This window comes from Periophthalmus magnuspinnatus, chromosome 7, assembly GCF_009829125.3.
Source record: "Periophthalmus magnuspinnatus isolate fPerMag1 chromosome 7, fPerMag1.2.pri, whole genome shotgun sequence".
In the NCBI taxonomy this organism is placed as follows: domain Eukaryota; kingdom Metazoa; phylum Chordata; class Actinopteri; order Gobiiformes; family Gobiidae; genus Periophthalmus; species Periophthalmus magnuspinnatus.
In genome coordinates, this window is record NC_047132.1 from 28,752,486 (window position 1) to 28,766,854 (window position 14,369).

The following is a 14,369-nucleotide window of genomic DNA, read 5'->3' on the forward strand; positions in this document are numbered from 1 at the left end:
TTGTCCAGCCTTTTGTATGTATAGCGAACAAAACGATAACAATAACAAAGAACAGCTTCATTAAATATTCACACACAGATGAGTGGACATGTTGCCAGATAATGTCCAAGCTGGTGGGTACTTTCCTTTACCAGCCTGGCACAGTTGGCACACTATTTAAACCCTCAGTGAGTCTCGGAGACGACAATAGAGATGGTTGGATTTCTGCGAGCTGCCCAGATGGATATACAAAGCACTGCAGCGAAACTATTACATCCATTTGTCCGTGAAACAATAGATTTATCTCTAAACATGGCAAAACTAGTAAACACAACTTTCACGGTTTACCAGGGTCAACAAATCCAAAATGTACAGTTGTGATGGATAACACCCAAAGAGGCGCATGTTACAGTTTTGGTTTTTCAAATTGAAGCACATATTTGTGTTAAATGTTTAGATGCGACAACGGATTCATTGTGGAGGGTGCGCCGCCTGTTTGTCTGCAGGGAGATGTTATTGTTTTGCAAGTCTGATCTGTGGAAAGATGAGTCCACTTAGAGTAAGAATGCATGTTATCAAGGGTATTTCTGAGCGATACATTTACCTCACACCTGTCTGTTGACGCTAAACGGCCTGTGGTTTTACTTATGTTGGACTTACCGGCGGTTTTTGACATCTTTGACCCCTCGATTCTGTTGTCTCGCCTTAATAAAGTTGTCAGCATTTGTGGCACCGTACTTTCAAGGTTCAAGCTGTATCTGACAAATAGAACGTTTTCTGTCAGGATTGGGGACCTGTCCATGTTCTGTGGCGTGCCTCAGGGCTCCATTCTAGGGCCCATGTTATTTTCATTGTACATGTTGCCGCTGGGGTCAGTTTTTGCGAGGCACAGACTGGATTTTCGTTGTTATGTAGACGACCTGCAGATTTATTGACCTGTTTATTCAGACAAAAGAGGTGCTCTTAAATCTGTAAGCGACTGTGTTAAAGACCGAACGATGTGGTTGGGACAGAATTTCTTTCACGTAAAAGAGGACAAAACAGTATATTTCATTTGGTGACTCTTCTTCAGATTTTGGTTGGTTATTGTCAAAGTTTAAATCAACTATAAGGAGAGATTATTGATAACAATTTTAAGTTTGACAAACAAGTCAGCTCAAGTTTTTTTTTTTATCAACTACGTCTTTTATCGAAAGTAAAGCCTTTTTCAAAACAGCACCAACCTTGAAAAGACTATTCACGCTTTTATCAGCTCCAGATTAGACAACAGCAACGCACTTTATGTGGGTGTGTCCCAGTCCGCCCTCAGTCGCCTCCAGCTCGTGCAGAACGCTGCAGCACGTTTTTTAAGCAACACCCCCAGACATCAGCACATCACTCCGGTCCTTTTATCTTTTCGTTGGTTTTCAGCTTCTTTTAGAGTCAATTTTAAAATTATATTTGTTTTTAAAGCTCTTAACGGCCTCGCTCGCTCCTATTTGACTGAACTCCTGTCTGTCCACAGCTCAAATAGGGCGTTAAGGTCAAGCACCAGCTCTTTCTGGACGTCCCCAGAGGCTCAAACACTGGGGTGATGAGACTGTCTCTGTCGCTCGCCCCAGACATTGGAAAAAAAACGATCACTGCACCTGCACTAACACTGAGTTTGGCCAGTTTAAATCCAGACTCAAGACTTATTTATTTATTCAGACTATCCTTTAACACTTAATAATGCAGTGACACTTTGTACAATTTGTTTTTATTTCACTGTTTTACTGTTTTGAATGTTCTTATATTGCGTTGGATTTATTGCACTTTGGTCACCTTGAGTGTTGTAAAGGGCTCTATAAATAAAGTTTAATTGATTGATTGATTAGATGGATAGCTTTAATGCCATACTGCAGACCATTCCAGGCAAATCAATAGCATCTCCACGGCGACAAGCAGCTGGTGGACCCCCGAACTGTTGTAAATTTAATGTTTTGTTTTTGTTTTGGGCATATCTTTAGTATGTATATTTTTTCTTGTCATAAAAACATATTCCTGTCTATTCTTTAAAATAAAATACAGCGTGTGTTTTCATTAGACGTGTACTGTAGTCTCAGCGTAGACGTCTTTTACAGTCGGGAGTTGTAGTAATAGCTTTTGTTCTATGTCTTATCCTGTTGTTTTTAGCTTTACTCTATTTGCAAGTAATTCTATTTCCCCATGAGCGCAAACCTCTTCCACTGACAGCACTGTATCGGTTGCTTCTACTTTATTCACCAGGTTTTGTTATATTTAGAAGCCAATTTATGTTCATTTATTACCTGTCTGTTCGAGACAGAGCTGCAATTATGTTATTTTCTATCTACCAATTACAGGTATAATGCTCTAAAAGCTTTCACGTACATATACTGGAGTTAAACCGATGACACCTGCGTTTGTTTCTTGTCAGACAAATGTGAAGCGTTATGACATCTGTTAACAAAAAGAGACAAGAAAATTAGAGATATGGGTTGTTTCGAGGCCGATTGTCTAGAATCCGGAGAATATTGGAGTTATTTTTGTGTAGATTTGGATTATTTTTGTCAAATTATGTTATTATATTCACTATAAACGCACCCACAACCTTTTTTTTCTACTACAAACCAATAAGAGAACCTGTACGTGCCCTTTGCTGGAGATTTATCAAACCAATATACACGTCTTAGTATTTGGAGACATCTCATCTTAACATAAACGTTGTCTGTAGCTGCTCTATACAAAACTAAACATAGCTCTGCATTGGAAAGTTGGACACAAAATGGCCATGGGGGAGACCTTGGGCCAGCCCTAATATTACTCAAATATTTTATGACAGTGGAGTTTCGAAACGCATTGAGGAGAAACTAAAGTGTTTTGGCGAGTGGCCTTGCACACGTCGTTTGGACAAAATGGATTTCATGCACCTCTTGGATGTTATTCATAGCGCACCTGTTGAAGGCTTACAAAAGCAAAGCATTTCTCGTACATCAGAGACCAATGTCAAAATGAAATGAATTTTGCCATCCAATAAACTTGATTAGAATCTGCAATATTTTAGCGTTTTGGAGCAAGATTTCAACTCGTCATTGGTCCCCACTACAAAATGCTTTAAAGTTTAAGCAGCCCTAGAGGTGCATTTAGCTCTTCAGCACAAAATGATCAGGAGGTAAATGTCCGACACTGCGCTGTGGGCTGTTTTATGACTTTCATTGGGGACACAAGCAGCTTTTAGCTCCGCACATAAAGACCGGACGGCTGCACTGTGTTTCTGTGAATCTGTCCAAAGGCACAGCCGAATGAGCACTGAAGGAAACTGGTACTATATCAAAACACAAAGCAAAGAACAGCTAATAGGGAGAGAAGATTTTAAGGATTCGTGTGGCTATTTTAGCAAGAACAACCAGAAGGCTGAGACTACTTTGGCACATGAATGGAAGTAAGGCATCTGTAACTTTCTAGAGTCAAAATGGGCCATTGTATTCCCGCCTGGCAATAAAACAAGAAATTAAAAATAAGCAAAATCTGAAATCTGACAGCAAAGTGTGCCGTTGTGCTGCCTCTCATACCGTATACAACACTAACACTGCAAAAACTAGAACTCAAAAGTAAAATAGTCCACTTTGGAAAGTTTGGAAAAGGAAAATACTGAAATCTGTGAAAGTGAAAGTCTTTTGCAGTGTCATGAAGTTGACCTGACTGTTGATATCGCAATGGTGAGGAGCAGAGAGAGGGGAGAGGTTTCCAGGATACACCCACCGGAGCCACGCGCGCTCATACCTGTAAATACAAAAGAAAGAAAGAAAAGAAAGAACAAGGTGAAAGTGATGCAAGCCGCGCTTCAGGACTAAGACGTTTGGCAGCGGTCGGTGCACAGTTTTTGTGTGAAAAACATAGTGTTTTTTCGACACCAGTCTGAGAAACTCATCTCCACACTTAAAACAGAGGCATGTATTTCACTGTGTGTTATATATATATTTAAGAGCTCACTCTATACATTTGTTTATCTACTCGCATAAGCATGAGATTTTTGACAATCCCACTGCAAATCTTTCATCACCACATGAATTTACATTAGACTGCAGTGCGTTCATTTATATTTACTGTATCTGTTTAAATATTTACATATTTTTGGTGAGAAGCCGAATCTGCAACTATTATGATATTGGATTGTACATTACAACATGACCCTTTCTAAGATGAAAAATATAAATATATATGAGCAACTTGTGGCATAATCTAGCTGCTATTTACATTAAAAAAAACTTTCATAGAAAAAAAAAAAACAAAAGCAACAACATGATGAGCATTTATAATTAATGTTACATTCATGAGTGACCTTTCATAACTCAAGATATATTTCCACGTTGCAGCTTCCTAAATATTACATTCATTTATTCTGTTTTATTAGAGCTTAAAAACAGAGAGACTCCTGCAAATGGTTTGTCTGAGACTGTGGAGCCGTTTTAAATATGTGCAGCTGGAGTGACACCCAATGGGAGCGCAGAACGTGTGATGAAAAATACACACATACACAATAAATAAGTAGAACATGTAGCTATACAAGATGCAGAATATCTATAATATAGCTAAATATATATAGAAAGGTGTACGAAATAGCAGCAGACAGGTAAAGGGACAAACCTGCAGGTGAATGTTCATAACACTACGTGCACCTGGGAGATACCACAAAAGAGTGAACACATTTCCCAGTTTGAGCATGTTGGAAATAGTTGTTGTTGTTGTTGTTGTATTGTTGTGTTGTGCGCAGCTACCACAATGATCACTTCCATGTGGTACGGCCGACAGAAGCGTTTGTCCAGATAACGCTGCAGGAGTGACACGGACGTGGACAAGGTGATCCCTCAAATTTTGACCTCTGTTATGTTCTGACATCCACCTCTTTTCGTCAATAGCAGAGAGTTCAGGGTCAGATGTGAAAATATGCCAATGTTTTCTGAAGACAGTCTTTAGAGCTGCAGAATGGACGGACTATTTTTTTCAGCACTTCAGAGCGTGTTTTTCTTAAGGCTCTATTGTACCTATTGTAAACTCGGTCATGGTGCTGGATATCATCACTGTAAAAATCTTACACATTAACGTCATCATTGGACTGACAGATTATATCAAGTCTTAAAAAAATGAGTCATCTGTAAACCGTTTTTAAGTGAGGTTGGATGAAAGCTAGAAGTTAATAATAAGGAGTTTCTGTCTGTTTCTTTTTTATATAGTGGAGTCATGATTGTTCCATTTGATTCGATCACTTGCACGTCCAAAAAATTGACTTTTTTCTTTACCGAACTGAGGTTTAAAAATTAAACTTGGCTCAAAACTATTCACCAGAGAGACGAATTCTGTGACATCATGAGCACTGCCTCTGAAGATACAGATAATGTCATATGTGTATTTAATAAATCTGGGCATATGGATGTTTTGGGTTTCACTGAACACATATTTCCAAACTTAATTTTAAAATATCCCACAATCAAACTGGCCTAATTTGGTGCACAGACAGTTCCCATAGTTGTGCCAGAAATTAAATAAAAAAGCAAACAGTAAATAAAAGTCTTTTTTTAAATCGAAATAATTGTATTTCATTATGAACTCAGTAAGGTCCAAAATCAGTTGGTTTGGAGGATTGGAGGCGTCACTGCTCGGCTGGAGATGGAAACTAAAAGCCTCAAGGAAAAGACAGATTTGTGATGTTCATGGTTAAAAAAACATCTTCAGGTAAAATTCTCAGCAGAGTCTCTTGTATAAGCAGGAAGCGTCAGTACAAACGGTTAAAAATGACGACCACATCTAGGCCAAATAGGTCACAATATGAAATTTTGAAGTGAGATACATTTTTAAAGATAATACAGACGATAAATGATAATATTGAAACTAACTTATGTCACTGATATAATAAATCTAAAGCAGGATTATACCCAAAAATATTCTAAAAACCTGAGCAGTAATGAATTAATAGTAGAATGAAGCACTTTAGCAGTTATTTTCTATCTATAATGAGTCAAAAAACGTATTTATTCAACCTTCTACATCTCAAATTGCATCATAGAACAGAAAAATACCCCAAAGTTGACTATTTATATTAAAAAAAAAGTACCCTCGATAAATACTAACCCTCAAAATGTCGATATTGTAATAATCTTGACCTCAACGAGTTAGTTTGTGCAACAATGGAACAATCTGGGAGATAAACAGCTGATGTATTTCGTGTAGAGCGTTGCGTTTCTATTTCCTATTAGTTTTATTAGCGGTTACCATGGAGATAAACAGTGAAGCGGTGAAAACATACGTACCACCGCGCCCGATACTATTTATTATTGCACATTATTAAAGCATTAATACAGCTACCTTATTGCAGAGGAGAAAAGGGAGTGTCCAAGCTTTGCCTCGCGCTACACTTTACGGTTTCCTTGCGACAGATAAGCTACCGTTCTCATTTTCTTTTGTTAATGCTGAAAATCGATGCTAACTGCGCCAGCCGAAAAGAGCCAGCCATTAAAGAAAACACACTTTAAACACGCTACTGCGCCACTGTAGAGCCCATCTCAGATTATATACATTACGTTTGAGCATTTAAGGTAGAGTAGACAGTGAAAAAGACAGATTGAGGCATTCAGCGCTCCGTTCTTGGCATAACTCACTGCTGTATATGCTCCGTGCACTCACAGCCCACTTGCACTTATCTGTAAAATATGTATTAAAGTGAAGGGAAGTCATCTCTCATCACTTTCTCATGTAAGATTTAAGCCAGTCAATTAGCTCTTCTGGATCCCTGACAACTCTGTAATGAGATAATATCCTGGTAAAATCTTTCCTGGCATGAAAATATAATATTAATGCAAAAGAAATTATACCTGATTGAAGGCTTATGTTGTGCTCGTAAAAACACATTCGGGCTAAAAAGCAGTGGGGGTTTTAAAAAAAAAGCAAAAAAAAAACGACCGGAGTTGGTGAATTTTAATACAGTGAATTAACAATGCAAATGAGGTTTTCCCAGCTGCAGCAGAGAAGCCTACTGCCCCGCTCCCAACGGGCCAGAATCGTATCCAGTAACAGGGGGAGTCAAGCTCGCAGACAGAGATGAATTGTGCTACAAATTTCAGCAAATTTTGAGCCAGCGGAGGTTAGCAAGGACACGGATTATAATGAGTCAATGAGGACACATCGCCCCAGTTGGCTTTGAAAAGGGATAAGTGGCTTCATTTACAAGCGTGTGTAAATAATATAAAATAGATTATCCCAGCGGCTAAGGTTATGGCAACATGTCAAGTTTCTATCGTGCAAAATCAGCATGTTTTATTCCGAGAGAAAGAGAGATTAAAGAGGGAGAGGTTGGCGTGAGCGGATTGTTCTTTCGTTACAAAAAAAAAAACAAAAAAAAAAACGCTTTCTAGTTTTTGTTTTTGAAGAAGTAGAGAACTGACACAGATTTTCAAATGGCTTGTTTTCTGAATCTTGCACCTAATCTCGCAAAAACAGAGAACCCGCCAAGAACACCCTTGGCACGTATAAACACGATAATTGTGATACGAGAACATTTTGTATCTTCAAACCAATCAGCGTCACTGCTCCTCTCTAATTATTTTCAGTCACTTTTAACCCCCCTCGTCCTCTCTGCCTGCGGGACCCCGGCCATGCGCTTGACACTAGAAACATTACGGAGTTTGCCCCTTTCGCTGCTCACGAGAATCTGTTCCCATAATGCACTGCTGTTCCTGCCAGTAAAGAGAGCAAATTTACCACGGATTCTGTAACCTCTTGTTCTGTGTGTGTTCCTGTCAAAATGTTGAGTATATTTTAATGTTTTTTTTTTTTTTATACGCTCAGTTTTCTTCCGTGGGCTGAAGAACTACAGGGTTTAGTGGACGGTTATTTATTTACTGAACAACTCACTATTTCACTCAGATATCAAGCTGGTGATGTTAGTATTAAGTGAGACTATAAGGGTTATGATATAAAATGTAAAAAAAATAAATTAAAAAAAATCAGTAAAAAGTGGTTTTGTCACATTAATTTGGCTTGCTGAAATCAAACTTTCTGAAGGATACAGCCGTCACTTTTAGATCAAGAGTCTCAAACTCGCGGCCTGGGTGCCAATTGCGGCCCGCGAGATGATATTTTGTGGCCCGCAGGACGATATGAAAGTTTAATGTTAGCGTGTTGCGTGTAGGAGGTTCCGCCAAATCGGTAAAACCCCAAACGCACGTGTCACTCGCGCTGTGTCCTCCCGTCACAAAAGATTCAACAAATAACGATGTATGTCCATAAAAAACACAAGAATTGACATATTTCCTCATGTATGTTGAAAACAGCGATGACGTTTGAGATTTTAACCTTTAGCTTTTTTTTTGTGGAATACCAGCTTCACCCAGACTCTGCCTCCTGCGGCCCCCAGATAATGTGAATTTAAGACCCCTGGATTAGATGAGTAGTTAAAGCAGGAATGAAACGCATTAAGAACGTTACTATCGTTTTGTAACAGATCTGGTGTCAATAATCAAACATAATCATGCAATTTCTCGTGGATATTCCTAGAAACTTACTCTGTCTCTGCAGTTACACAGAATCGATGACCATCATTTAACTCTCTCTCTCTCTCAATAATGACAGAAATAAAAAACACGAGCAGGTCTAAGTTTATTGCCTGGGAGCTCTTGGTTGCGTCAGCCCGTTCTACTCGCAATATTTCACTTTCCCACCACTCGCAGTGTACGTAGTTTATTTTTGCACATAAACTGTACTCACTGAGCTGGTGGACCCTGATGGGGTCTGAGGCCGGTCCCAGTCCCCCCTCGCTCACGGTCCTGATGTGGATGATGTAGTCTTCGTCCTCCTCCGGAAGAGTCAGCTCGGCCGATGAGTTACTTATGGCGAGCGTGTTCACCTCTTTGTGCCTCTGCCTCCTGTACGACAGCTACGAGAGGAGAAAAAAAAACAAAAAACGGTAGAGCGAGAAGACAGGTCTCCTCGGAAATACTTATATACTCCGCTAAAGACGAGCACTTTTAGCGGGAGTCGACTGGCAAAAGCTCAAGCAATAACAACTGAGAGGTACTACGTGGCGCGGCACTGGAAAAACCTCTCAAATCTATCTATAAAAAACAATTTAAAACTGAAATAAACTAACAAATCACTCTAAAAAAAAAACCAAAACACCAGCTAACTCACGCTATTCCTGCTTCTTTCCGTCGCTGTCCATAAAAATCCTCGTAATCCCAAGAAGTAATTAGTCGTCTAATAAAAATATTGATCTACTAAGACGACATCTACAGATTAATCGAGTGAGTAACCGTAACGTGGCTGCGCAGTTAACTGAATTTTAATCAAATTCTGATCTAATCGTTGCAAATTTTCAACGCGCTTAGGGTTTTTAAACGGACATGGTCGACAGCCAATACTCCGGCAGTATGCAGTTTGGAGAAATTGGATTTGTCTGTGTTAAAGGTCGCTCGAGCGGAAAGTATTTTTAAAGCGGAGGTTAAATTTTAAAAGTCTGTCTTGTATAGCTAACATACATGACCGTGGCTTCTTCTCGAAGAAAAACGGAAACAATAACACAAATCTACCCACGCCGGTCCAGTTTTTCCCACAATAGGGAATCATTTAGCTCCATAAAATGCTTCTGTATGAAAGAAACATGCATATTTATAAAGCTGTACATGCACGAAACTTCTTGATTCTTCAAAGCTATGTGTTTTTATAATGAAAGATGGGGAAACAAAACTGGATCATTTGTAATTTCCGATTGCCCGGTGACCGTGCGCTTGCAGCATTTGTCCCCGCACATTCCCCACGCACTTCCAGCCTCTGTAACAAAAAATAAACAGCTGATGATGCGAGATCGAGGAGGAGCGCTCACCTCGTAGCCTGTGACTTCCGACTCGGACTCCATCGCCACCACGGGCTCCCAGTAAAGAGACAGGTGAGAGCCAATTAAAGTCCATTCCACGTTGAGCGGGGGCTGGGCAGGAGCTGCACGACGGGCAAAATAATTTAAAATGTCACAATCGGATCGTAACATTGACACCCGAGGTCCTAAAATATATAAGATTATGCAATATTATCCCAGCGCTGACAGCCAAATTTCATTGACTTCTGACTTTTTTGGATTTGAGTTTGCAAACTTTTTTCTGTTGAGTGAGTTTGTATAAGCAAGAGACCTAAAAGTACGCATAGAACTGGCTGTTTTTCTTTAATTCAAATGTTCTTTTTCTCCAACTATGAGCCTCGGAGCAAAGGAGAGTTTGTTACAGCGCTGGAAAAAAAAAACACAAACAACTATTCGCTGTACATTCAATAGAAATATTTTCCCATCCCCAAAAGATTTCCCTAAAAAAACTCCACAAATATTGTATTCTGGCCAAGGATTAAGCCCCAAACGTCCTTGCGGAGAGAAGAAGAGCTACCCATTTCGTATTATATGGGGCTTTTTTTCATTTTAGATGCTTATTAAAAAAAATAATAATGAAAGATTTGCACTGTGCAGCCTTGGGGTTGTATCTCACACTAAGATGACGAATGTATTTAGACATTAGCATACCTGTGCATTTAAATGATTCATTTCATGCCAATATGAAGATTACTGTGTTATTATGCAAATCAGGTAGTATCAAAAGTACATTGTGTAAAAGAGATGCATTTGAACACAGGATGGACATACAAGTCTGTCACGATAACACATTTTGAAGCTCGATACAGAGAAATATTGCAATAAATGATAATAATGAAAATGCTTAATGTCACTGAGATTTAACTAATGCAAAGTCATCCCAGTAAATCATTTTTTAAAGTAAATAGATCTTTTCTTTATTTTTATCTTTATTTATTTACACAGGGGGACCCAATGACAGCACTTGGACTCTTTTTTTCATGTGCGCCCTGTTTAAAATACAATACAAACTGGGAAAAGAAACAATCTACAAGAAATAAATCCATATAAAACATCAAAAACAGAAGTGCGGGTGTGTGTAAAAGTTTGTTATCAGATTATTAAATTGCGAATGTGTCACCAACGTGTCCAGTTTTGCTTTTCCTTGGAGCGTTTTGCATTTTTCCGAAGCAAAACTGCTAAAAATCCTAAAATGTTCCGGTATCAATGATTAAGAAACAGGTGAGAATGCAGAATGTACCAATAATTAGCCATAAAACGGACTTATTCACTCATCCACAGCTCAAATTTTATCGTATTACAACAAAAATACTCCAAAATCTCTTCGCTTTTACGGTGGAAGTACTTAAAATAAACACTGAGCTCCAAAATATATTGTTAATAATAAGTCGAAATAGTGATTATTATGACAGATCGATGTACATAAAGACGTTGTTCTCATCATATACTTTTAAATGGACAGTAAAGCATTGAAAAATTGGCTAAATTGATTGAACAACTGTGAACACTAACTCCAAATGATCAGAAATAGCGTAAAAACGTCGTCGCAGTTAATACAATAAAAGCAGAATCGTTCTAACAGCGATACTGCGATTTCAGCATCAGGGTTTTTAAGTAATACCCAAATAATTGTTTTATAAAATTAGTCAAAGGGTCAAAGTACCAAAATTAGAAGGTGTTATACAAAAGCTGCATAAGGGAAATAAATGAGCAATGTCACTATCAATGTTATTGTCAATACTTAAGTAAAAGTAAAAGTATCACATGAAAAAATCAACTCATGCAAAAGGATTAATCTACGTGTTTAAAAATGTACTTAAAGTGTAAAAAACTAAAGTATTTCGTGTGTATTTTGAGGTCTTACAAAGCTTCAAATGTATTGATTTTGATAAAGTTTTGTGCTGAATTTGGTTCAACAGAAACAATCGAATCCTCGCTTATTTTGTTTGCGTATTTGTGTTTGCTCAAAGTATGAACGTGCTAAAAATAAACCCCTCGGCCTTTTCAGCGGGGCTCAAACAATAATAAAAAAGTAGTTTTACGTTTCAGTTTTGTTCGAAAATGTAGTGGAGTAGAAAGTACAAATACTGCTCTCGAATGTAGTGAAGTAAAAGTAATAAAAAGCATCCAAAATGTACGTACAGATACATACAGTTTTGAATTAAGTGCAGTACTTTATCATTTAACTTTACGTTCCAACACTGCACACATCTATACTGACCGGTAAGTAAAAAGTTGTAGCGCTGTCGGACGTTTTAAAAGTAAATTACCGCAAAACTTCAAAAAACAAACTTTATTTTGTATCAGATTTCTGACTACACAGAGTGACACCGTAAAAGGCATCTATCAAAAGTTTCAGTATTGACAGATCCATTAGCCTCAAGCGCTTGTATTCACTTAATCTCAAACTCCATTTTTGACACGTCCTGAAAGTTCACTCCGAGTTTAACCCTCACATATATATTTATTTCAGACTTTAGCCTTTCCCCACCTCAAAACCTCCACTACATGTACAAAATCACAAAGCTGAACGGCGCTGATACTCGGGGCGCTCGAAAAAAAAACCCCCAACTTACGTGGTTTTTTGGTGGTGACATTGATTGCGGGCAGAAAGGGCCCGGTGCCTGCGGTGTTGAACGCGCTCACAGTCAGGAAGTACTGGGTGTGTCCCGCCAGTCCGCTCACTGTGGCCGACGTCTGGTTCCACGGCACGCGGACTTTTCCCATCGTCTCCGGTTTGGTGTCGTCCTCCCAGTAAACGACCTAGTGCAGGAATGTCACTGTTATAGAAGGACAGCACAAAAGTCTCTGACAGAAGAAAAATCAGAACTCTTTTGTTTCTAAATGTTTGTCTTTCAGTCTGATGTCGTGTGTTTCAGTCTGATGTTTCAGTTTGATGTTTCAGTTTGATGTTGTGTGTTTCAGTCTGATGTCACGTGTTTCAGTATGATGTTTCAGTCTGATGTCGTGTGTGTCATCTGATGTTTCAGTCTGATGTTGTGTGTTTCAGTCTGATGTTGTGTGTTTCAGTCTGATGTTTCATGTGTTTCAGTCTGATGTTTCACGTGTTTCAGTCTAATGTCACGTGTTTCAGTCTGATGTCACGTGTCAGTCTGATGTCCTGTGTTTCAGTCTGATGTCACGTGTTTCAGTCTGATGTCACGTGTTTCAGTCTGATGTCACGTGTTTCAGTCTGATGTCACGTGTTTCAGTCTGATGTCATATGTTTCAGTCTGATGTCACGTGTTTCAGTCTGATGTCACATGTTTCAGTCTGATGTCATATGTTTCAGTCTGATTTCACGTGTTTCAGTCCGATGTCACGTGTGTCAGTCTGATGTCGTGTGTTTCAGTCTGATTTCACGTGTTTCAGTCTGATGTCGTGTGTTTCAGTCTGATGTCACGTGTTTCAGTCTGATGTCGTGTGTTTCAGTCTGATGTCACGTGTTTCAGTCTGATGTCGTGTGTTTCAGTCTGATGTCACGTGTGTCAGTCTGATGTCGTGTGTTTCAGTCTGATGTCACGTGTGTCAGTCTGATTTCATGTGTGTTTCAGTCTGATGTCACGTGTTTCAGTCTGATGTCACGTGTTTCAGTCTGATTTCACGTGTGTCAGTCTGATGTCGTGTGTGTCAGTCTGATGTCATGTGTTTCAGTCTGATGTCGTGTGTTTCAGTCTGATGTCATGTGTTTCAGTCTGATGTCGTGTGTGTCAGTCTGATTTCACGTGTTTCAGTCTGATGTCACGTGTTTCAGTCTGATGTCACGTGTTTCAGTCTGATGTCGTGTGTTTCAGTCTGATGTCACGTGTTTCAGTCTGATGTCGTGTGTTTCAGTCTGATGTCATGTGTTTCAGTCTGATGTCACGTGTTTCAGTCTGATGTCACGTGTTTCAGTCTGATGTTTCAGTCTGATTTCACGTGTGTCAGTCTGATGTCGTGTGTTTCAGTCTGATGTCGTGTTTCAGTCTGATGTCGTGTGTTTCAGTCCGATGTCATGTGTGTTTCAGTCTGATGTCACGTGTTTCAGTCTGATTTCACGTGTGTTTCAGTCTGATGTCACGTGTTTCAGTCTGATTTCACGTGTGTCAGTCTGATGTCGTGTGTTTCAGTCTGATGTCGTGTGTTTCAGTCTGATGTCGTGTGTTTCAGTCTGATGTTACGTGTTTCAGTCTGATGTCGTGTGTTTCAGTCTGATTTCACGTGTTTCAGTCTGATGTTTCAGTCTGATGTTGTGTGTTTCAGTCTGATGTTGTGTGTTTCAGTCTGATGTTTCATGTGTTTCAGTCTGATGTTTCACGTGTTTCAGTCTAATGTCACGTGTTTCAGTCTGATGTCACGTGTCAGTCTGATGTCCTGTGTTTCAGTCTGATGTCACGTGTTTCAGTCTGATGTCACGTGTTTCAGTCTGATGTCATATGTTTCAGTCTGATTTCACGTGTTTCAGTCCGATGTCACGTGTGTCAGTCTGATGTCGTGTGTTTCAGTCTGATTTCACGTGTTTCAGTCT

The 14,369-nt window shown here is 39.2% G+C and overlaps 1 protein-coding gene across 1 annotated transcript in view; it reads right to left on the bottom strand.

Moving 5' to 3' along the window:
- Window positions 1-3,643: 3,643 nt before the first annotated feature.
- Window positions 3,644-14,369, bottom strand: part of LOC117373460 (contactin-3-like) — a 102,687-nt gene continuing 91,961 nt past the window's right edge. Inside the window, exons 19-22 of the mRNA XM_033969494.2 lie at window positions 12,439-12,625; window positions 9,833-9,945; window positions 8,719-8,887; window positions 3,644-3,741 (exon numbers count right to left, since the gene is read on the bottom strand). Coding sequence (XP_033825385.1) covers window positions 3,644-3,741; window positions 8,719-8,887; window positions 9,833-9,945; window positions 12,439-12,625 — 567 coding nt within the window. The remainder of the gene's footprint in view (window positions 3,742-8,718; window positions 8,888-9,832; window positions 9,946-12,438; window positions 12,626-14,369) is intronic.